This window comes from Neolamprologus multifasciatus, chromosome 22, assembly GCF_963576455.1.
Source record: "Neolamprologus multifasciatus chromosome 22, fNeoMul1.2, whole genome shotgun sequence".
Lineage (NCBI taxonomy): Eukaryota > Metazoa > Chordata > Actinopteri > Cichliformes > Cichlidae > Neolamprologus > Neolamprologus multifasciatus.
Window position 1 is genome coordinate 16,335,554 of NC_140459.1, and position 23,721 is coordinate 16,359,274.

The following is a 23,721-nucleotide window of genomic DNA, read 5'->3' on the forward strand; positions in this document are numbered from 1 at the left end:
AAAAAAAATATATATATATATACATATATATATGTATATATATATGTATATATATACATATATATATAAGTGTATATATATATACATATATATATTTAAAATCTCATTAAAGCATTATATATATATGTGTGTGTGTGTGTGTGTATATATATATATATATATATATATATACACACACACACATATATATATATATATATACATGTTAAAACTTTTAAAATTTAGGTGAGTTGTCTACATTTGAACTAATATTATTTGTAATCTAGAGGATGTAATTTGGAATGTTGGTATGCTAACATTTTCCAGTTAGCGCGGTACACTAGCTAGCTAAAGCTAATGAGAGTTTATTTTATTAAAATAATATTTAAGCTTTCAGCTGCTAGTTTATTCACAAGGGATCACCAAAGCGACTATGTTTTGCGCTTCATTCTTACATCAGATACTCTTTTTAATGTAATCCCAAAGGGATTTTATTTCTCCTCCCAGGATTGATCCAGGCATTTTCTTTTAGCTTGTTCAGTGAATGTATAAACTATAATGTGGAGCCACTGATATTTTTTATAAAATATTTAGTTCAACTTTTGTTCTCAGAGAGGTTCCAAATGTTTGAGTTTCATTGCAGTTTCATAACAGCTTAGAAGCTATCCAAGATGTTGCTGTGACTTGGTGAACAGTTTTCATGAATATGCTTTCAGTTTAACAGAAGTCCTTACAGTGAATGGGGTCTTGAACACAGTGTGCCCGGACCAGGCTGTTCTCAGTGAGTATTGTTACTTCCAACCGCCTGGGCAGCCGAATGTTGGCAAGGCAAGGTGGCTGTTAGGCCGGCAAGACTTTGCATCTCCATAAATATCAGAGCACATTTGCAAATAGCTAGCTTGACAATTCCAAGAGATGTTTAAAGGTCACACCACTACATTGTCACCTAAAAACAAATCTTGAAAGTATATTTGGTAACCAGTGTTGGGTAAGTTACTTTAAAATAGTAACTTAGTTACATTACTAGTTACTTCTATCAAAAGTAACTCAGTTACTTCAAGTTACTCGTTACTTTCAAAGTAACTAGTTACTAGGGAAAGTAACTTTGGTTTTACTCAGAATTCTCTTGTTAATGTGTTGCTTCCATAACTTTGCCAGTCTTCTAGCTTGCTTACTTGCCACAAGTGCACTGTGCCACCTACCAATAGAAAGGAAAAGATAATGTGCATATTTCCACGAGAGAAATCCCACGCCTGGACCGTCATTGACTGCTGCCATGATTCTAGCCTACGTCACAGCGTCATGTGCGCCTTTTACATCCAACACAAAAACTGCAGTCGTGATGCTTTGATTGTACTCAACTTACTGTACTGTAACTCGGAAATTCTGCCTTCTGAATAGGAAGATGTAGGTAACACCAGACTGCAGATGAGCTGCATACAGGGCTGGACGGGGACAAAAAATCGGCCCGGGCATTTTGACTAGAGACTGGCCCACCATTATAGGAAAAATCATAAAGCCTTTGAATGAAAACAAACGCTGTTGTGACAGTGATGTTCACTGTTTTGATGGTATATATGCATCAATCGTTTGTTGTAAGATTGAGATAATTATTTTTTAAAAGCTAGACATTTTAAATGAGAATAAGAAAGAAAAGTATTTCTTTGTGCCCACCTCTCCCTGTTAATGCCCTACCTGGCCCCCCTGGCAAAACTTTGCTAGATCCGCACCTGCACAGTTACCAGCTGTCAGCTACCTAAAAAGGATCCTGGGGTTATCTGTCTCTCAGAAACAGTTCATAACTTCCCTTCAACTCATTTATGTCACCTAAAAGGTAAACCTGTTTCTCCATCACCTGTTCAGCTCTGATGATTCAGTAAGGACATCTCCTGGTTTCATCTTCATGTTTCCCTCTCACCAGATAACCAAACCGATATCATGACCAGCAGCTTTTTTGCAGCTGTGGCTCCAACAAACATCAGCTGATACTAGAAATTAATATTAAATCAATTCTAACAACAGCTGATCAAGCTTAAAAGTGCTGCTGTTGTTTAGCGTGACATCGGCTGGTTTCCTCTTTCTGGCGCAAAGTGGGCGATAAACAAACAAGAGAGCCGATCAGCTGATCATTGATCAGTTTTCATGATTGAAGTAGAAACGGGAGAGGGAGGGGGGAGAATGAAAGAAGAAGAGGCAGCTGTGCAGCGTAAAGACAGAATAACTCCTGCTTTGTGTCTTTTTCATTGTAGCTGAATTACGGGACAAACTGTTCCTTTTCGCCTCAATAAGAAACGCGTAATATTTTCTCTGAATACCAGACGGGACGGTTGGCAACAAACAAAATAAAGTTCAACATCATTAACTTCATAGCACCCACCCAGCTGTATAGAAACTCCGTCATGCTAGCTAGTACGCAGTATGGAAAAAGTCAGAATAACGAAAATAAACTGCACCTAAACTTGGTTTATATCTGACCCAGATAGACTGCAGGTCACAGCTTCTTACCTGAAGTTTAGTTCACACTTGGACTGGCGGCCGCCTCGGGTCTCTTTTCCTTCTGCATCCCCTTTCCCTCATCCACCTGCTGGCCTCCACCACTTGCCAATGTTACAGAATCTGTGGTGGAAGCTCCGCGATAGCCACCACACGAAGTAACGAGTAACGACCCTATCTAAATCCCAGTAACGACTAACGCGTTCCTGATTTTGGCATAATAACTAGTTACCGTGCTCGTTACCACAATAATAACGCAGTTACTGTAACGCGTTACTTAATAACGCGTTAGTCCCAACACTGTTGGTAACACAGAAACACACACAAAAAAAAATCACATATAGTTTGTAGTACTTTCTGCCACCATTGTGATTTAATTAAGAATGCATTCTGGGATAACTGGTTACCTGATGTCCTCTGCTTTAGTCTTTTATTTGGGATCTGTTTACCTTTACTTGCTGTGCAGGGTACCAGCACGTTAGGGTCTTGATGAATTGCAGTGACAGTTTATTTCATGATGCTTTGTAATTTCTATTAATTATTAATTATTTCATTTTGGCATTAGTATTGGCACCTATCAGGTATGCTAGCATGCCATTTTCTCATAGCTTATCACCATTTTAGCCTTTACCAATTAGCACTAAACACAAACCACACACTAAAACTAATAAGACTTTATATAAATTGGTTGGAGTCATTCTGTTTCCCCATTTTACATCACCAAAAAATATTGCACTCAGTGGAAACATGATAAAGGGCCCTCTGTTCAAACCTCCAAAACAGGAGTGGTTTTACAGTTTGAGGACATTTTTGTCATTCCTCATCTTTTCTGTTGTTGGTTTTTGTTTTGTTTTTACTAGCTTTGTATTTGGCTAGGATCTGTGTTACTAGTAGTAGCATGAGGCCACACATGGACCCTACCAAAGGCTGCACCGGCAGTCCTCTAGAAAAAGTTAGTCTCAAGAGCATGGAGGAAATTCCAGGAGACAGGCAGTTACTCTAGGAGAGCTGAAAAGGACCTTAGAAGGTCCTTAACCCATTAGCAGGACTGGTATCATGCCCGGGCTCACGTGGAGAGGGTATCCAGGCAGTTCCTGGAGGACAAGGGAATTGATACACTGATTGGCCCCCAAGGCTGCCTGACCTAAATCCAACTGAACACCTCTGGGACATTATATTTTTTTGGTCCATCCGACAACACCAGGTTGCCCCTCAGACTGTCCAGGAGTTCAGTAATGCCCGGATCCAGATGTGGGAGGAGATCTCTCATCATCCATCAACTCATTAGTAGCATGCCCCGACACTGTTAGGCACACGCACAACCACATGGGGGCCCACTGTGGGTTGGTCATTTCAATTTCCATCAAACAATATGGCATTCTTTAGTTCCTAACACATTACCCAGACCATATGAATACAGATATTCAGCATTATTGTTTTCCACTTTTTTAAGCCTTGTATATAATCTGTTGGGGATTATAAGACTGCTATGGCATGAGGAGTCAAAAGGCCACAAATATAACTAATTAATCCTGTGGAGAAATATGTATTTGTAGCTGTGATAACATCAGCGGTCCCCAACCCCCGGGCCTCAGACCAGTACCGGTCCATGAGTCATTTGGTACCGGGCCGCGAGAGTTGAGGCTCAGGTGTGAAATGTATGGTTTTCAGCGTTATTTTGTTATCGTTTTTATCGTTAACTCGGTTTTCCTTGGTCTTTTCACGTGTGTTATGAATAAATCTTCTTTTTTTCGGTACCGGTACTAGTTTTATTTTGTTGTATTTATCCGCGACACCTTAAAGGCCGGTCCGTGCGTGAAAATAATGTCGGGCATAAACCAGTCCATGGCGCAAAAAAGGTTGGGGACCGCTGATAACATCACAAATATAACCCATATGGAGGTGCCTGCAGAGAAAATTACAAAGCAATTAATGGACGTAGACATTTTTCCAGTCAACTTCCTTAACAGTGTGTCTTCAAATTAAATATTAATTAAAGACAGTGAAAAAACAACAAGCCTTTTTCCCCATTTTATTTTTATTTTAATAACAAAATGGACATCCTACACAGAACACATTTTGCAAGTTAACAATACAAAATCTACAAAATGACAGTTTTTTGGATTTTATTTTTTTGTTCGACAGGTCACAGCTGTACAGTATAAACAGATACAATACTGTTTTTTTCTTTTCCTTTTTTAAAATTCCTCTACATTTGGCACTTGACCACAAGATTCTATTGAAATGACATGTGAGACTGTAGTACCAATTACCTCATTGAAATGTTAACAGCGTTAATTAAATTATCATTTTTCCACCTTAATATCACATTTATCCAGACAAGAAGACTTCCTTTACATCATGTTCAGCTTTAAATCCTAAAAAACCTTTTGCTTGAGAGATGCTGACTTTATTTCACTCTTGTTTCATCTGTATTATTGTATGGCTGTTTTACTTTTAATGTTTTGTGTTTTATTAATTTCACTTGTATTTTTAATGTGTATTCTATACCTCATGTTGAGCTAGTGTGTTGTAGTTCTTTACTATGTATTATTTATTCCTCCGCATAGCACTTTGGTCCATTGTGGTCATTTTAAAGTGCTTCACAAATAAAGGTGGTTATGTACGGCAACGTCAGTACATCGACCTGTCAGTTAAGCAACCGTTATCATTTACATCTGTCACAGCATCAATTTGAAATTGATTGATTGATTTTTTATTTTTTGCACGTGAGACAAAAACTGCACGTTCAGGACACGACGTCACATTTGCGCAAAAATGTAAGATTACATTGAAATTTAAACATCGACGCTGAGAAGTGGAAAAACTTAACTGCCGGCATTTTATTATCTTACATCAGTGTAGGAGACTTTTAAAAGTTTTAAAATGCAGCAGATGATATTCAAAGCTGAATGCATAGCAATATGTGTGGTCCTCTCCTTTTTTTAACATCTCTAGCATAAATATGAGTGAATATACTGTACAACTTTCTTCCACATCATGTTTGTCAAGAAAAAGAAAAGAAAATGTTCATCATCACATTCCAATAATTTATATGTCAACATTTTAAAATGAATCTCTTCCATTGCAGCGAATTGCTACAATGTTACCACAGAGTAAAAGAATATATAAGTACGTACTATATATATTCATATAACATCTATCTTTGATTTTCAAATTATACACTTGTTGAACTATAGTTGAAGGAGAATCACAGCTCGGTTTCTATGCATATGCCAAGTTCGTGTATTCGTAGTTAAAATTAATGTGTGTACATACTGTATGTGTGGGTGTGGACACAGAACTTGGCATGAAAAGTCACTTTCAAAGAAGCAGATGGTTGTAATCTGTAGTCACGATATTCCCCTTCATTTAGACATCTGAGTCAGTTTTGGTTCCATGTAACATTCCTCCAAAATGTACAAAAAAAATTCAAACAAAAGACAAAAATAAACAAAAAATAATAATCTTTCATCCCCATCTACAATTACTCTTTGGTTAAAAACTACAATTCCCAGATCTTCAGTCTACTGTAAGCTCAGAACACTTTTAGTCCCACACTTACTTACTTCATTTTTTCCAGTGTTGACATGGATTTACACTGCAATACTTAAAGAACCACCCAGTCAGTCAGTCACACAGAACAAAGCCAGCATGACTCCCTTTACATCAGGAATAATGCTTTCAATAACAACAAAGGGGAGGAAAACAAACAGCCAAAACTTGATTTGGCTCAGAGTACCTTACAAATGTGCTGAATTATCCTCACTGGCCGTCCTCTCAGACAGAAAGCACAGCTTTCACTCTGCGTTTCACAAGTCTTTGATGGGATTTCAGTTCTTTTGACTTATATCTGTACCTTATGTGAGATAACCCACATGTGTTTGTCTGGAGTTTTTGACCAGGCATAGAGGCGCATGAGCCGTGTGTGCATGTAGGAGTCTGAAAGATTATATACTATTTGTAGCATGTGCATGCTAATCTGTGTCTGTTTGCGTTCATGTGCCTCTAAAGCTCGAGGTATCCCATGTGGAAGAGAAAAATCTCAGGTGTGTCAGATGGGAGAGATTTTGAAAATGTGTTAAATCTATTAAACTGCAGTGGAAAAAGTCCTTTTTTTGTTTTACTGCCCAGCACTGCTGGGATCACACTGAAGCAGTCGGACAATGGAGGGATCGTTCTTCGCTCCCTCGACGAACTCCTCCAGGGACAGTTTACCTGTGAAAGACATAAATGACTTTAACAGGTGCTGCAATATGAATAGTTCAATTTTAAAAAGCAGCTTCAAAAAATAAAAATAAAATAAAATATATATATATTCACTATTTTTTTCAGCTCTTTTTTATAATCCATGAACTGCTGCAAACGCTGGCAGGAGGAGGAAGAGACAACAAGCACAACCGCACCAACTGTGAGTGGGAACCAGTTTTAAAGGACAGACACAGAAAAATCAAGAAATGGATTTGTGCTTAAAATGTAGCTGCAATAAAAAAAATTAAAAAAAAATTGGAAAAAGCAGTGAGTCATGAAGTAACAGGCCTCCTCTCCTGTAATGGCGCAATTTAAAACAAAGCAGTTAAAAAGACTGATAACTGCTGCTGCTGCCAGTGAAACAGTTTCCTCTAAATCTGAAGAGCACCTTCAAAATTTAGATGTGCGTTGTGTGTGTGGGGTGGTGTCGTAATCTGGCTCTCTTTATAAGACAACCCATGCAAACAGAAGGTTTGAACAGAAGGTGGGTGGGGCTGCTGTAGACACAGTCATAGCTGACTGATCTCATTGTAGGGAGATCCTGTCATGATTCCAGGGTTTTGTGTGGATTTTGAGCTTTTTCGTTTGCTTTTATTATTAACATCACCGTTAATGTTATTATTAAGTTGTGATTTCTCTTTAGTTTCACTGCTGTTTAAGAATTGCTAGTTTTGTTGTTGTTGTTACTGTCAGGTTGAGGGTTTCCATACTTGTAAATGTGATCGTGAGGCTGCGTCCACACAGGAAATCATTTGTAATTACTAAATGGCAACGCAAAGTGGGCGGATCCTAAGATGAACTTTTCTCAACTACAAGGCGAGCGATACAAGCGTCTACCCATGGCGGCACAGATTATAAGCGACTGCAAGGTAATGCATAGGTTGCAGGGTTACCGTGGCGACTGGAGTCTGTTGGCTTCAAAGCGATAGGCGATGAGGGAATCACTTCCTGTCTGGACGAGGCTTTACTTCTTATTGAATTTATGGAGTTTTAGTGGTCTAGTGTCAGTTTTGAATTCTTGGTTTTTTGAATTCCTCTTCCTGGGTTTTTTAGTTCCCTCTGTTCAACCCTGTGGCTCTTCTTCCTCTTTAGATCTTATTTAGCGTTTGCCTCCTTATAGAAGTGCAGTTTCACGTTTTTTAAATTCCTTGCTTTCGACCTTTTTACTTCCCGCCTTTACAATTGTCTTGATTGCCTTCACATTTGTTTCACTCCCCATCAGCTCTCAGTGTATAAACAGTCCCATTTTCCTTGCAGATCATCTATTGATGTTGTCCATGTTTTCTGTGTTGATTTCTGATTTTCTTTACTTAATGTAGTATTTGGACTACAAACAGCAAATAAAGTGCTTGCTTTTGATTAAACTTAGTGTCCTCTCTCCACTACCAGAGCTTATACATACTCATGCTGAGTATGTATAAGTATTGTAGACAAACTATTTAAAAACTGCAATGTTGAACATGAGCATCCTTTGCTGACATTAATAAATGGAAATAATAAGAACAGATAATAAGGAAGCCTTACCATCTCTATTTGTGTCCATCTGCCTGAAAATCTTATCTGTGCGTTTCTCAGGTGTGGATTCGTCCTCAGGCATCTTCATCACAGAGGAAACCATCTTGTAAATGGCCTGAAGACAGATGGGAGAAGAAAACCGTTTCAGTATGTACATTTTGAGGGAAAAATAGTGCCGAAATAGTGTTTCATGCACTGAACAACAAAATAACCTTAATGTCCTTTTATGCAGGTTCAAACTTTCTAAGAGTGGCTGTAATGCATTACAAACAGATGATATCTCAGTGGAAAACTGGAGTCCATTAAGCACAACTGCAAAGTGCACAAAAAAAGATCATCTTAGTGACCCATTGATCAACTTATCTCTGCAGGGAAGAAGCAAGATAGAGTGGCCCTTTCATTTATTTTTCACTCTTTGCTGCCTGATTTCACCGCAGAGAAATAAACAGAAAGCGTTCATGTAAAAAAAAAAAAAAAACAGAAGAAAAAAAAAATAGACTCTTTGACATTATTGTTTTAGGTTTTATTAAATATATGGAGCAGAAGAAAATTTCCGCAATTAAAAAAAAGGTTAAAAAAAAAAGAAAAGAAAATCACTTTTGTTAATTCAGATTTTGTTAAATCTGAAGGGTTGCAGGTGTGGGGTTTTACTCCCACCTTCCTTTCATTCCTGCATCTCTGCATGGGATGATTTTAATGGGAGAACAAGTGAAACATTTGTTGTTATCGTGAGGAATTTTCTCATCATTGCAACTGAAAATTAGATGGTGATTCCTTTCATCATCTCATAAGCTACTTCTTTTCCACTAGTATCCACTCGGCCTGAATTTTAGGGTGTGCCATGAGGTGGCAGAACCTGGTATCCCCCCACTATCTCTGCCAGGATTCCAGGTGAGCTGAGTCAACCCACAAATGTGACGTCAACAGAATGCTTGCCACTGATTGGCCAGAAAGCTTTCCCACTGGATGAGTCATGAAAGCATAGTAGTTCTTGTAATTTATGAATGGACAAATAGGTCCTTCGACTGGATTAGCTAAAAATTTCTAGTTCACTGCTCTTTTTCCTCATAATATGACTATAACTTTTTTTTTAAAACAGTTTTACAACAAAGAAACTTAATTCATCATGGTACATGGTAAATGGCCTGTATTTATATAGCGCTTTACTAGTCCCTAAGGACCCCAAAGCGCTTTACATATCCAGTCATCCACCCATTCACACACACATTCACACACTGGTGATGGTAAGCTACATTGTAGTTACAGCCACCCTGTGTCTTACAGACTAAATTCAAACTCGGCCTGCGTGGAACAGCTAATGTATCGGATCATGTCCAGATATAGGCTCCATCTCACCTTACGCATGCGCTTTAAATAAACAACACCGACTTTGGAGAATGGGATTACACCTTCTTTGGTACTCGGCTCAATTTAGCACCGCAACGTGTGATGTAACAACATGTGTACAGGATTGCTGGGTTGTGTGAGAACGTGCGTGATGCTCCGACTGACGTCTGAAGCATTCGTCCAATAAGGCGAGGAGCCTGTTTCCTGTAGAGTAACGATGGGTAAGTGCGCAGCTGTCCCAACTAGTGTTGAGCCAATATGACAATCAGAAGGTGGACCACACATCGCAGCTGAGTCTTTTTTAGGGAAGCAGAGAGGAACTGCTGGTTTCTTAAATTACACATCGTTGCTTTCCCCGCTGTGGGCAGTGAAATGGTTCAGAGCACAAAAGCAGATATGATGCACCAGCTGGTATGGATGGCTGAGCAAAATATTGCTCCACTGCAGGAATAGTTTCATGAGCAGGGGAGCATGATGGCATGCAGCTCCCTCTAAAAAGACTGAGGGGTACATAGAGCTAGAGAAGCAGAAAGATGGAGGGAAATAAAGTTAGAAAGGAACAAAAAAAACAAAGCAAGACCCACCGTTACGATCTCGAGCATCTCGGCCTTGCTTATGTACCCATTCCCGTCCAGGTCGTACATACTGAACGCCCACTTCAGTTTCTGGTCCAGCCGACCACGTGAGGTCACGCTCAGGGCGATGATGAACTCCCTGAAGTCTATAGTCCCGTCTCCGTTGGCGTCAAATGTGCGGAAGACATGCTCAGCAAACTTTGAGGCGTCGCCGTAAGGGAAGAAGTTGGCGTAGATCTTCTTGAACTCCTCCATGGACAGAGAGCCGCTGGGGCAGTCCCGCAGGAAGCCCTTGTACCACTCGGTGATCTCGTGCTCGGTGAAGTCCGTGTTCTCCACCAGGTCTTGCATGACGTCGGGACGGAGCTTGCTGTTCTGTTTACCCATGGTCACTGCTTGTGTTGAGGCTGTGGTCGGTGTGAGGGCAGCGATGCTTTAGACTGCTGACAGCGGAAAACAGAAGACATTAAAAGGTTGTTAGAAAATCATCTGCAGTGACCTCAAGGCTTACTGAGACAGGGGGCGGGAAGCGGATGTAAATGGGAATAAAAGCGCTTAATGCATTTTCACACTTTAACTTTTCCGTGCAAATATCTCATATTTACATAAAACCATTCATCACAAGCTTTTATTTTTAGGCAAGGCAATAAATCCACATTTTACAGCCGAAAAACGGTTTTGCACTGTCATATGAGTGAGTGAATAGCTCAATATACATTCATCACCCACGGAACAACAGCTTCATTCGCTGAGTCGAGTTTGCCATCAGCTGATAAACATAAAGTCCAATATTATCTGCTAAATGCTGGTCTCCCTCCGTGTTTATCAGTGCATGCTGCAGCCAGAAATGAGCCTGATAAGAGCAAAAAACAGTAAACTGCAGTAAACCTATCCCTTAAGGAGTTTTGGCATGTCCTAGCATTGTAACGTCACATTTACTGGTGCTGCTCATGTCAAACAAACTTTGGTAAAATGTGCGTTTATAATTTTTCCCTTGGATGAAGACTTTACTAATCCCACACCCAGAAAATTCACATGTTAGAGCAGCACAAGGGTCAGGAAGAATGAAAAATAGGAAGGACAAAAACAGTATACAAATAATAATAATAATAATAATAATAATAATAATTTGTACCATTTATAAATTATATTTAATGCCTTTGGTTAAATTAATGTCACTTATTAAATCTGTTTATATTCTCCACTGTTCTGTCTTATCTTTCTGCAGGGGAATCACTTATGTGGTGCTGAACTAGCACATGCTCTCTTATCTTATGTGATCTTATCTTTTTCATTTATTTGGTGGCTGATTAAATGGAAAAATACAACGTTATCACACACACACACACACACACACACACACAAGATAAAAGGAAAGCATAAGCTTGATCTTGTGCACAAGCAACTGCAACACAAGACCATTGTATGTTCTCATGGTGTAGCACTACGACAGATGCACAACCACACCTATAACATGCCTTTCTGCCTGTGCATGCATCTCTGCAGATGCATCTTTCATTTCCTGCATGAACTCTGAGGCTCATTCGCAGACACAGCTATCAACATCCTCTGTAATCGCAGCCGAGATGGCTTATTGAGCTGATATCAAAACATCTGACAGCATTTCTTTCATTTTGATTGAGGAAAGTAAGATAAACACAGTGTGACAGATGTTGCACTCCTCCATAACTAATAATTTGGTGCAGAAAGGAAAGGAAACTCAGCAGAGGACACAGTTCATCGTCTTCCCCTGTAGCTAATATGTTTAGCACCCTCCCTTGTCACACTGCTTGCTGCTGAGCTCTTCAGGCTAAAGAAAGAGGGAAGCTGTAAAAAGCTTAGCCGAGGATAATGACAGATACAATCAGCAATGTCAGGTCGGGTCGAAGCAGTGGAGGTACTTTGCTCCAGGAAGGGTAATAAAGTTCCAGGACCTCTCTGTTTACACTCAGGCTTTTGGCCTTTTTCCTATTCCAAATCTTAACAATGAAACTTGTAAACCTCATAAAATGTAGCAGAAACAAACACATGTGAACTTATTAGCTCACAGTAACTACATGTTAGTCTATTGTAAGCTCTTGAGTGAAACATACAGGTAGTCTTCAGTTTCTTAATCATCATCATCATCATGTATGCAGACAGTTTTCTGCTCATTTAGCTGATCCATTAATTCATTAACAGAGCTTCATGCACACTGTGGAAACAGCATGAGCTCTTATAGCTAAGAAGATTAAGTCAAACTTCTGCTACAGAAAAAAATAAAATTTAAAAAAAAAGGCAGGAAACCGATTTAACCCTCATCAGTTCATTTAGCAGTGACAGTAGTTTAAGTAATCCTGCAGCAAGTGTGAAAGTGTGTGCGCGCGCCTTGAATTAAACAGTCTGTGTTTTTATTGGTTTTTCTTAAATCCAATTTCATCTTCTTTTATTTCACACTCACACATGTTCCATAAATAGGCGGCTATAATCCTTTAATTAACTCAGAGTAAACAATGAGCGCAGACAGTGTGGCAGCCACCTCAGATGAGCTCCCTGCTGTTTTACCAGTAGTTCACTCCCATTCTGCGGCAGCGGGAACAGAGATTAGCACCTGTTTACACACCTATCCCGGAGCAAAACGCTACACAGAGGGGAGGGGGTCTCCGACTACACGGTGGATGTACGTTAAATTAGACAGACGCAAACAGTCTGGAGCTGAAGGGTATAGCTGATATATGGACAGAGAGGGGGGCTTTATCCTTTCATAAACCCATTAAAGACACACGCTAATCTGAGGACACCGTTCCCTAAACATTACACTCCTCAGGATTCTTCTGGTATCTGCAGGATGACTTCTAGATCTTTGGCGTTATTTTTAACCCTTTTTAAACCGGATTTTAAGGAATGCTGCTTTTTGCTTAACCTGCAGACTATAGCCTGCTGTGGAACGCATGTTTTTGTGGAAAATTGGTAGTCTGTGTATGCTACACAGAATCTTACCAGTGTTTGTTGTATAAGTAACAGAGCACATTAGCTGTGTATGGTTACATGAGGGCAAAAACAGCTCGACCAATTGGTAATGCGGGCTGCTCGTTCATGTTTGTACTGCTGTTGATCCTTCAGCTCAGCCCCTGGAGATGTAGCAGAAGTCACAATGTCTTTGTGGTGAAGTGAAAATGAATGTGAAAAAAGCAGGATGAGGATACAGATTGAACCCTTTCCCACTGAAGCCTTAGTAAGCAAGCATTAAGTCTGATTCCCCACAGACTTCTGTGGAATCTGCACCAGCCCCCTGCTGGACATCAAAAAGAATGCAGGTTTGAGGCACTGTGACCATCTTTTATATACAGCCTATGGGCATTCAGTGATTCCTATACTGAGTCTGGTGACCTTTACGGCTCTCCTTTGTCAGGCACATCTGTTAATTATCATACTTCTAATAAGCTTTAATAGTCCTAAAAGTTACTGTATGAAAGGGTGTCAGTTCATAAATTATTGAGCCTGCAAAAAAACTTATCAGCTTATTTTGTTTATTTGCTTATTTTACTTGTTCACCGCATTTAGAGCAAAAATAAAAACCTCACATCATGTTACTGATTCACATGTAAGAATCAGAGTGCAATATCTCTAAAATTAGAAACATCCTGCGATACTGAAAGGTTTTGTTAGTTCACTTCTGTACGACCCCAAAGAGTCATGAAGCAGTCACTCTGCCCCCTAGTGAATGGTTGTCCCGCAAGAAGTAGTGGTTCCTTACAGACATTTTATCATCCAAGAAAAGATAACACAGTATTTACAGCTTAGGACTAAGGAGCAAGTTCTGCATACCCAGGATTGCTAAGACAACTGCAAACAGAGTGAATAGATGATCCAGGTTTGTTGGAACTTGAAGGCAATCAATGTTAATAACCAGTAGTACCCATTAATGGTCTAAACAGTCCCCCATCAGTTTTATGACATCAAATCATTTCCGGCTGTGAATTCCAGACCCCCAAGTGTCTTTCAACCCCACATTTAAAATCCATCTTTATAAGAAATCTTATCACATCCAAAATACATTTTTACGCCTAACATACAACAACCCAGCTTCTGTTACGTATGTGTGCCCAACCCTCTGGTTTAGTTTAGTTTCAGCTTAAAAAGATAATATATTTTATTTGCCATTTGTACACATACACTGAGGACACAGAAATCTTGGGCAGAGATTAGAGTCAAAGCCAAATAAATTCAAATATGTTTACAAATATGTGGGACAATATGTGAAGTCATTTCAAGTATTAAACAGTAACTTATGAATTGACTGTGGTATGAAAAAGTATTGCATGTTATTGAAATATATATTGCACTTCTGATAAATTTGACTAGTTTAGCTGCTCCTTATTTTGTTTTTTCCTTCAGCTCGACTGTGACAAGAAGCTTATCTTTTATATAAACTTATATATTTAGCTTATCTGCCTTTCTGAACATTTATTTTTCTCCTACATTTTCTGGCATTTCCACTTCATTCATAAACTCATCCTTTATCTGACGCGTTGACTGGTGCCACCACAGCCTCGAATCTGCATTTTAATTGCTCGATGGATTCGGGTACATTTTTTGATTATTTGGTCCTGCGTAGTCATGACGACTGACCCTGCAATCACTCCTGTTCATCGCTGTGAGTGGGCCCAAATAAACAAGAAAAAAAAAAAGCACATTATTACTCAGAAAAGAATGAAACGGCACTTCCTACAACGACTGATGGCTTGTTAGTTTGCTTGTTAGTTTGCTTGCTTTTAGCTGCGGTCCTAATCACACAGAGTCCCTCCAGCCTCGCTGTTTAAACATTAATATGGAGGAACTGAGCCAGCTAATACGTCCTCTCTCCATTACTTTAAACCAGAAGGGGAAGGTTAATTAGTATTGCCCTTAATGGCTTTACAAAAAAAGGAAACAGCAGAGGTGGATTAAAGCATGTTGACAGTTTAAATATGTTTACGTGTTGCTTTTAAGCTTATTTTCACTCTACATAAAATTTGCTTATCGTTGCTAATTTTCCGTACATACCATTAAAGAGCTGAAATAATCACACAAGAATAAACTGATATAGCAGAGACAAAACTGGCAACTCAACTCAAACCAGTGTTCCTCCCAGTTCAGGATCTGTACATCCTCATCATTGAAAGACTTTAGGCCGATCTCCAAGTTACCTTAGGAAAAAAAGCTATTTACACCCAGCTGAAGGCCTTCCTGAATGAATATCAAATTTTGAAAGTGTTCATTTATATGCTGATGACTGTCAAATCTATTTTCCTTTAAAATATTGGTTCTGTTCAGCATTTTCTTGATTGTTTCGATGACATCAGGGGATGGACAGCACTAAATATCCATAATTTTTAAGAAAAAAAGACTGAGGTCATCCTTTTTAAATCCTGTGGCTCCAGCTGTATCCCTACCTTTGACTTTTCTTCTTTGGCCACACATAAAAAAAATCCAGCATCACTAATCTAAGTATAAAACTTGAGTCACATGTCAACACTGTGGTTAAGTCATCTATCTTTCAGATTAGGTGGCTATCAAAATTCAAGTCCATCCTGTCTAGAAGCCACCCAGAGACACTGATCTATGCCTCTTGCCTGGATTATTTTAACTGTCGTTTGATTGGAATTAGCCAGGCCTCCCTCTCACAGCTGGTACAAAACGGTGCTGCCTTATTTTTAACTGGTACAAACAAGAGAGCACACAACTTAATGGTCTTGAACCTTTCTGATTTGTCTGAGCTGCTTCACCTTTACACACCATTGTGTGCTCTTAGATCAGCTAACCAGATGCTTTTGACTGTCCCAAAGATATTTTATAAATCCAGAGGAGACAGAGCCTTTGCAGTTTTGGCTCCTAAAATGTGGATTGAGCTGCTGTTGGAGGTCAGACAGGTTCCATCTCTCGTTGATTTTAAAACTTCTTGGCTTTTACCCAGTGTGAGCTGTTATCTGTCTTTTACTCTGGCCCTTTGTATGTACCTGTACCATACGCAGCCACATACAATTATAAGTTAATTCATAAAAGCTAGTTAATTCACTAGCTTTTATGAATTAACTTATAGCTGATTTATTGTTTTATTCTGGTTCTCTCATTTTTATACATCACTTTGGTCAGCTGTTATGTTGGGGTTTTTTAAGTGCTTTAGAAATAAAGTGATGATGATGATGATGATGATGAAGAGTTCTCAGACTCATAAAATCAGTGATTTCACCACATCTTCCAGCGAAAAGCAGCTCAATCAGACTAAACTTCGAACGGCACAAAGGCCAATGAGGACACAGCAGCCTTGAAAAATTAGACGGTTTGCATACTTTGAGGCTATGAATTAATGCTCCAATCCCCTTTGTCCCAGTCTAATTTGTATTTGCACATTTCTCTCACAGAGCTGTGTTGCACACTTATTACGAGCCAAATAATTAATATAATGAAAACTTAACTTTAGGTTTATCTGTGTCTAGTTTGCATCTCCTCTGAGCTTTTCTTTTCTCTCCACTGTGATCTGTGACTGATGAGATGATTTACAGTTTAATTGGTAAGTAAGCACAGGCCAATTAGAGCAAATGTTTTACTGTCCTTTTTATTACTGCTCATAAAAAACAAACAAACTATTTCATACAAACATATGTATAAAACTACAAGACAGATTTAAGCACATAAAGTATTTAGCAATGCACAGTATTACTCCTATGATGATGTGTGAGGCCGTTTACACACCACCCTGCAATTATGGGTAACCACAGGAGTTACAGCTGCAAACAAACCCACTTTACTACCATCATTATTTGCTCACAAGCATCTGAAAGCACATTAGAAACCATCTTGGTGGCACTACATTTTAAGTGCAGGAGCTACATTAGCCAGAGAAATCCAAACAGTGGTGTTTGTTTAATATTGGACATCAACTTCTTCTTCTACTATGGTTATATTTCTTCTATGGTTAGAAAATTCTGATGTCAAAACAATTTATTTGGCAAGTAAACGCACGTCACGATGGGCCACGATCATTTTATTTAGGGTCCGGGTAAACAGTGAAGTTCTGATCTGAGCTTTAATGAGATTGAAGAAATTTTGCACATGTAAACATCGCTAATGTTACATTAATCTTTTGCTCTGACCCCCGTCTCCCTCAGTTAATCAGATGTAATTAAATCCAACTTAAATTAAAGCTTAGCTGCAGCAGGTTTGCCATTAATGATGTGTTTTTGATTCAGGCATGGATGGCTCTCTCTCTTCCACTGTCATGCACAGTTCATGCAGCCCTCTGAGACAGTCGAGAGGAACGGCTCTTGGTTGAAGGTCTGTGTGTATTTTAGTAGAAATACTGATGGGAAAAAAGCTGAACATCTCTTCAGCCAGTCACCCTAAGAACTCCGCTATTTCTAGCTCTGTGAGATCACTGCCAACAATTAACCGGTAAGGCTCTTACCTGGTGCTGCAGGCGGACCAGTGATGGCACTGTTACATAACTAATGCTTTGACAAGTAGACGGATCTTGCGGTTTAGCCGGGCTTTCCCTCGACCATCTCGTAAGGTCAGCACAAGAGTGTGACGCTAGTCTCACCCTAGGAGGGGAGAACGGGCCTGAGATAAGAGCCGCTGACCTCAGCCTGCACAGGTGTTAGTGAAGCTCTCCAGAACAGGCTGTCTCTTTCAGTGCGGCCTTGACGGTGCACACACAGCCACCATGAGCTTTAGTGTTCGAGGTTTGAGGTCTTTAGCAGAAGACAGGATATACCTGCTGGGCCTCCAGGCAGATTTAACTCCAAAAACAGCCCAACAAACAAACTGCACACCTGCAGCACCAGCATCATCGGTGGCACCAACAGGAGGATCAAAGCCAAGAGAAGAGAAAATACACCTTTAAATCTACCAAGAACTACACCGAAATCAGCCACATGTAGAAAGGAAGATTCGGTACTTACACACATATTTAACCTTTTTTTGACATAAAATAGATCTTAACATGCTTAAAATGCATCAGTCTGACAGCAAGTGGGCTTAGTTTTTCGAGAAAGTCAAAAGCAGCTGCTGTAAAGATGGATTTGAGCATCACCACAATCCCCGTTTTATCTTTTTATAGTCTTGAAAACAAAATCCAATGAATTGCACAGCCCTAGTATGCAGACAGCTCTTCGCACTGTACTACACTTGACTCATTCGTGCTGTTTGACTCAAAGGGCCTCCACACGGCATTCGTCCCAGAACATCTTATTGCCCACTTACGCAACAGCCACAAGGCTCCATTTATATCCTGCAGGTAAATCTTAACCCCACAGTCCAACAGATAATCCAAGAACAGAGAACCGAGGAGGTCAACGGAGAGCGCGAGAGGCCGAAAGAGACACGATCGCAGATAGGCAGTTTATGAATGACACATTCATAATGAAATATGATGCATCTGTGCCCGCGCTGCAGAGCCGAGGGCAGCTATCCTCGACCTAACAAGCAAACAATTATTAGACCTACGGGGGCGGCAATCCGATCTCCACCCGCAATTCAAAAGTTTGTTTCATCTCAGCTGTGATAAGATATTAAAAATGACACTTTTATCATCTCACATTAAACGAGGACACATGTGAACGCCCACAGAGGCTCGGTTTACGCAACGGCAAACCGACGTCACAACCAGCCTCTTTCGTCTTTGAGTAGCTTATCTGCAGTTCTCTTCCACTTCATCTGCGTTTGAAAGAATTTGTGATCAGATGATTGTGGCTGTATAACTCTTTAAAACTCTTATATATGCTGCCTTCTAGGCTTTAGTACGACCTTCAAACCTGAAAATCACAGATCTTTGTCCCCATGTTATTTTTGGTGGTTTTTTTTAAAGTGCTTCCATATTCAAAAATTCAGGCCAGTCCATGTTAACTAGCACGTAAATCCACCACTTTAATGGATAAATAGTCAAAGATGTTACCAGGTGATTTGATGAAGCATGAGGCAAAAATGACAAACAAAACAAAAAACGAATAAACTGTCTTATTTCTGCAGAAGACCTGCCAAGAGGAGGCTGGGACACATATTCCAAATGAAAGGGAAATACTGGACGAGGTTCAAGCAGCTGGCAGCTTTAAAATGTTCTTCATCTCGCGTCCTTTCTGTTTCTATTAAATTCGTTTCATCCTCGCTGCCAGTTTGCTTTGCTGAGTTCAACTTGACTGACGTTTGGTGCATGAAAATGAAGTATGAAAGCAAACAACAAGGCCTTGAAAGCCTTATTTACAAGCGCAGTTTTAGTTATAGATGAACTTCGGAGTTATTCCAGCATAGTGAAGTGCAAAGCCGACAAACTCCTGCATTTTTTATGGGAGAAACGAAGCACAAAGACACACTGAAGCATCATAGGTAGTCTCATGAAGCTGGAAAAGTGAGGTTTCACTCATGTCAAAGGTTAAAACACATAAATATAAACATCTTCTGGCCACCATCCATCAGCGATCACATGCTTGATGATCCCGAACATCTCAAAGCACCTCGGATATCTGCTGCAGCCCGCATAGCTCTGGGAGCACACACACTCACGTTACAAGTGACGACGCCTGTTCGGTGCAGCATGCCTTAGCAGCTCCTTGAATGTCTCCGAGCAACTCTATCTGCCGTGTTATTTAGTGTAAGGTCAGAGTGCAGCTGCTGATTATCCAACACAGTCTGAGGATGTGAGTGAGGTTTCACTGGGTTTCTGTCGGTGAAACAGGATGCACAGACCAACAGTGAAACTCAGTTGTAGTAATTTAGTACGACAGCGACTCAAGGTTTAGGTTTAGGAAAAGTGAAATAACTTAAAAGTCAAAGCAGGTTGGTAAACTTAATCAACTCCAATTACATGTGAAACATCATCCAGAGCTGAATCAATGACTATTCAGCTGAAATGTTCTGGCTTTGGATTCTCAGATTTGATCACTTCGTGATTTTCATGGTGACATGATCCCAAACATATTTATAGACCACTGGTCAAAACACACAGACCCTTAATCATTCATCTTAATCATCAAATAAAGGAGAAATGATTCAGATGATGAAACAATCGCTCGCTGCATAAAATGTAAAAGTTTGGTATTAAAACCGAGACAAAAACTCAAATTACTCTTAAAACAAAAACTAAAGCTCTTCATCCACACAGGAAGTGATTCTCAGTGACATGGCAACCAGAGTGCTGAAAGTCAACAACCTTCAACTCCAAGAAAATAATGAAACGCTTTTCTCGACTCTGAGACTCATAAATGAAGCCACTGCCGATGACAGGATACTGGTGATTGACTTATGACAAGATATATAAATACATCAGAGGGTTTCCAGGGTAACCTGGGCCTAGTGACTAACCTTCAGTGTGAGCAACAGCTTTAAAGTTTTAAAGTTAGACACTTCTGTCTTCTAACACCCCCTATTGTTTGTGTTTATCCTAACAATGCCTTTATTACTACCTGTGTGTCATTTCATCTGGGGGGAAGACATCATTATGTCTCTGAAGGAGCTCCAGCTTCTGACTGTGAAAGTCTGGGATGATGCTGGTGTTTTAAATAACCATTTTGTTTTCTCATTTGTTCATGTAAACAAAAGAAAGTCCTTCTGCCTTTCACTGCATACTCTTTAAAAACTCAGCGAGCACAAATCTGATGTGAAATAACAGAAAAATAACAGCTACTGTTTTTTTTCAAGGATACATATCAGACAAGGGAGTCAATATTCCAGCAATTTATTGGCAAATCCCCAGAAAATAAATAAGTAAATAAAATAAAACCGAATTTATGTGCCTAGCTGAAAAATATCCAGTTTTATTAATGAATATAGAGAACAGACAGTTAATCCATCTGCTCCTCAAGCTTTAACTTCATGCTTGCGCGACTAACCTTTTGGCGTTCGACATATGCTTAACGTGCACTTTGCTCTCTAACGTCAAAAACGACTTCTTCCCTTCCCACAGCAACAACTTCATCATAATTCAGCGCACATGAGCTCCCATTGTGAGACAGCGTTGTGCGTCAAGGCGCTGCAGAAAACCACAATCATGACACCGAAGCCATTATGAGGGAGCGAATGAGAACAAGATAAAAACGAAAAAAAGAAGAAAAAAAAGGAGCGTCTCTGACAACGACTCCAAAGGAGGCAGAGCTGCAGAATGGACAAACGCCATCACACACTCACAGCAAAATGCCACTGATTGCATGAGAGGGCCGCTTATTTTTGCACCGAGTCTCTAAATGTGAGTCTCTCCCTGAAACAGCCTGTTGTAAAGACAAAAGGCTACAGAGATGGAAATGTCAATCTATCAGATGACTAAACAACTCCCACCCCTCTCAGTCAGAGATATCTGCATGCCAGAAATGTGGCTCTCTATCCAAAACACAGTCCATGTGACAGGTCGGAATCTGTTTCTTCTCTCACGTGTTATCTCCAGCTCTCTCCTTCACTTCCTTTTATCCCCCCCCCCCACCCCCCGTCTACTCTCTCTAAAAAAGTGTAATTCAATTCAAAGAGGCGCAGACTGCTGCTCAGACAAGCCTAACTACAGACCAGGCTGCCCGTGCGGTCAGTCTGGCCCAAAACAAACTGAGAAGACACCCACGCCGGTGAAAATAGAACATCTGTTCAAATTTAGCACACATCTGTGAGCATCCTGAAAGCTTTTGACACCAAGGGGGCCATTATCTCGACTCCACCCTCCACAGGTCTTTCAATTATCTTGTTATGCTGTATTGGCCACTCGAGCTGTTGAATTACTAAAATCGAATCAGAAGTCTGGAAGCTAGAGGTTTCGTGTGTTTTCTGTTTTCTTTGCATGCGAATGAACCTCCTTTCTCCCATTTCTTCTGGACCACTGAACTCTCGGATTTATTTCTCGGCTTCTGTGTCCGTTAATGTTTTCCCCCTCACACCACCTCCCTGTCTGATCCCCCCGTGGCCACTTCACTGGAACCATCAGAGGGAACTCAACCGTAATGCGCCACAGTGTTTACATCCAAAAATGAAACCAAAAAGACGCCTTAAAAAAGAAAGAAATTTGCACGAGTTCAACTGAAGCCTGGAGGAGCTACTTAGAGATGCAGCTTCAGTCAGTTTAATCCTACATTAGCTGCTGGTCTGTCTCGTGGAAACCTGAAACCAACAGAGTCAATATTCTATATATTAATTATTTACTCTACATGCTGTTGGGAGGAAATCTTCACATAATGGGCACCAATTGCTACCAATTGATTGCTATTAAACAGCAAAAATATTCAGCTTTTTTGTTATGAGCTAACCAAATTAATCAATCCATACCCATTTAACTCGCATTAAATTTATTAATTACTTTTGCTCAACCTCAGGAAGACTGAGAGGGATGTTTTATGTATGTTCTATAGGAAAAACAAAACATGATTTTTGTCAGGTTAAGCCAGAGTCTCTTGATAAAGCAAAAGATTCAATTCATTTCAGTTTTACTTATATAAAATTTAAGCCTTTACCATCCCTCAAAAGAAATCAAAAGGACAGCTTCTACAAGTGGGATTTATTTTATTCTAAATTAAAATACACATTATGTTTGTCAAAATGCTCAGACTTCTGTTATTTAAGCTAACAGATACTCTTTGCCTTAAGTATATGCAGCTCAAGCAGGCTTACGTGTGGTCTGCAGTGCATGCAACTACACTAAACAAACAAAAAGCAAAAGACTCAGATAAGAGAAGCAGATGCCTGCAAATATTTGAAACGCTTTCTGGTGATTTCTCAGTGGCTTTCCTTTTTGTGCGTTTTCCTTCTGGGTCTTCTTCCAACAGCTTATTAGTGCACTGACCAGACACCCCACACTTTAACCAGAAACTCTGCAGAAAGCAGATTGCCCACTCACCTGACAAAGGTGAAGCAGCACCACCAGTCCAGTAAAGCTACCCTTGCCCTGCTTTAATCCACTGGCTAACTGATGTGCATTTGCTGAAATGAGATACCCTGCTTCACTCAGCCTTGTGTGGTAGCAGGACTCCCTTCTTTTTTCACTTCCTGTTCTCACTCCTGCTTCAATCAAATGGAGAGTGCAAAGACTGAAAACGAACACCTCTCTTCTCCTACTCCTCCTCTCAGGGGCTCATGTAGGACAAGAAGAAGCACCTTCATCCGATTAGAAATGTAGGTAAAGCTTTATCCGCTGCTAGCGTCGCGAAATACCTCTGTAACTGCAAAGTTATGTTAGAAAAACATGTGCAAAAAAGGCTGCTTGTTTTGATCATTTAAGACAAGCGAATAAAAGTGGAGGCAAGCGCTTTGGAAGCGGTACAAGGACGCTTCTTCAACCTGTAAAGTCATCTCACCTGAGCTGCGGGGAGGGAAAACTGAGGAGGAGTGGGAAACAAAGTATGAGGAAGCGGGCAAACTGCGAAGGAAGAGACGAACACAACATCAGCGACAGCTTACCTCGCTTTCAAGTTGCTGTGCAGGGCTCGTTAGGAGTCTCTTTAGAAGTCCATTATTAGTACGAGGACGGTGAACGTTTCAGAGGAAGCAGAGCTGTGCGGTAGGTGAGCTGGAGTTTCCCGGGTGCTCGCAGTCCAAACTCTACCAGGCTCTTTTCCCGATCCGCTGCGCACACTCT

The 23,721-nt window shown here is 40.1% G+C and overlaps 1 protein-coding gene and 1 long non-coding RNA gene across 5 annotated transcripts; one reads left to right on the forward strand and one right to left on the reverse strand.

Moving 5' to 3' along the window:
- The first annotated feature begins 193 nt into the window (after positions 1-193).
- LOC146493218 (uncharacterized) lies at positions 194-4,785 on the forward strand. Its single transcript, XR_014871877.1, has 2 exons — positions 194-962; positions 2,788-4,785. It is a non-coding gene; the product is annotated as an uncharacterized LOC146493218 (long non-coding RNA).
- Positions 4,493-23,707, reverse strand: LOC146493219 (neurocalcin-delta B). Of its 4 annotated transcripts, none has more exons than XM_085148263.1 (4): positions 23,544-23,707; positions 10,170-10,600; positions 8,248-8,353; positions 4,493-6,690 (listed from the first exon to the last, which is right to left on the reverse strand). In XM_085148263.1, exons 2-4 carry the CDS (start codon positions 10,545-10,547, stop codon positions 6,596-6,598), a joined length of 579 nt encoding a protein of 192 aa, XP_085004389.1. In that variant the 5' UTR covers positions 10,548-10,600; positions 23,544-23,707; the 3' UTR covers positions 4,493-6,595. The 4 variants fall into 4 exon arrangements, with proteins under 4 accessions (XP_085004389.1, XP_085004387.1, XP_085004391.1 ...); XM_085148261.1 differs by having other exon boundaries at positions 10,170-10,603; positions 23,544-23,706; XM_085148265.1 differs by lacking the exon at positions 23,544-23,707 and adding an exon at positions 22,984-23,513.
- Between the last annotated feature and the right edge of the window lie 14 nt (positions 23,708-23,721).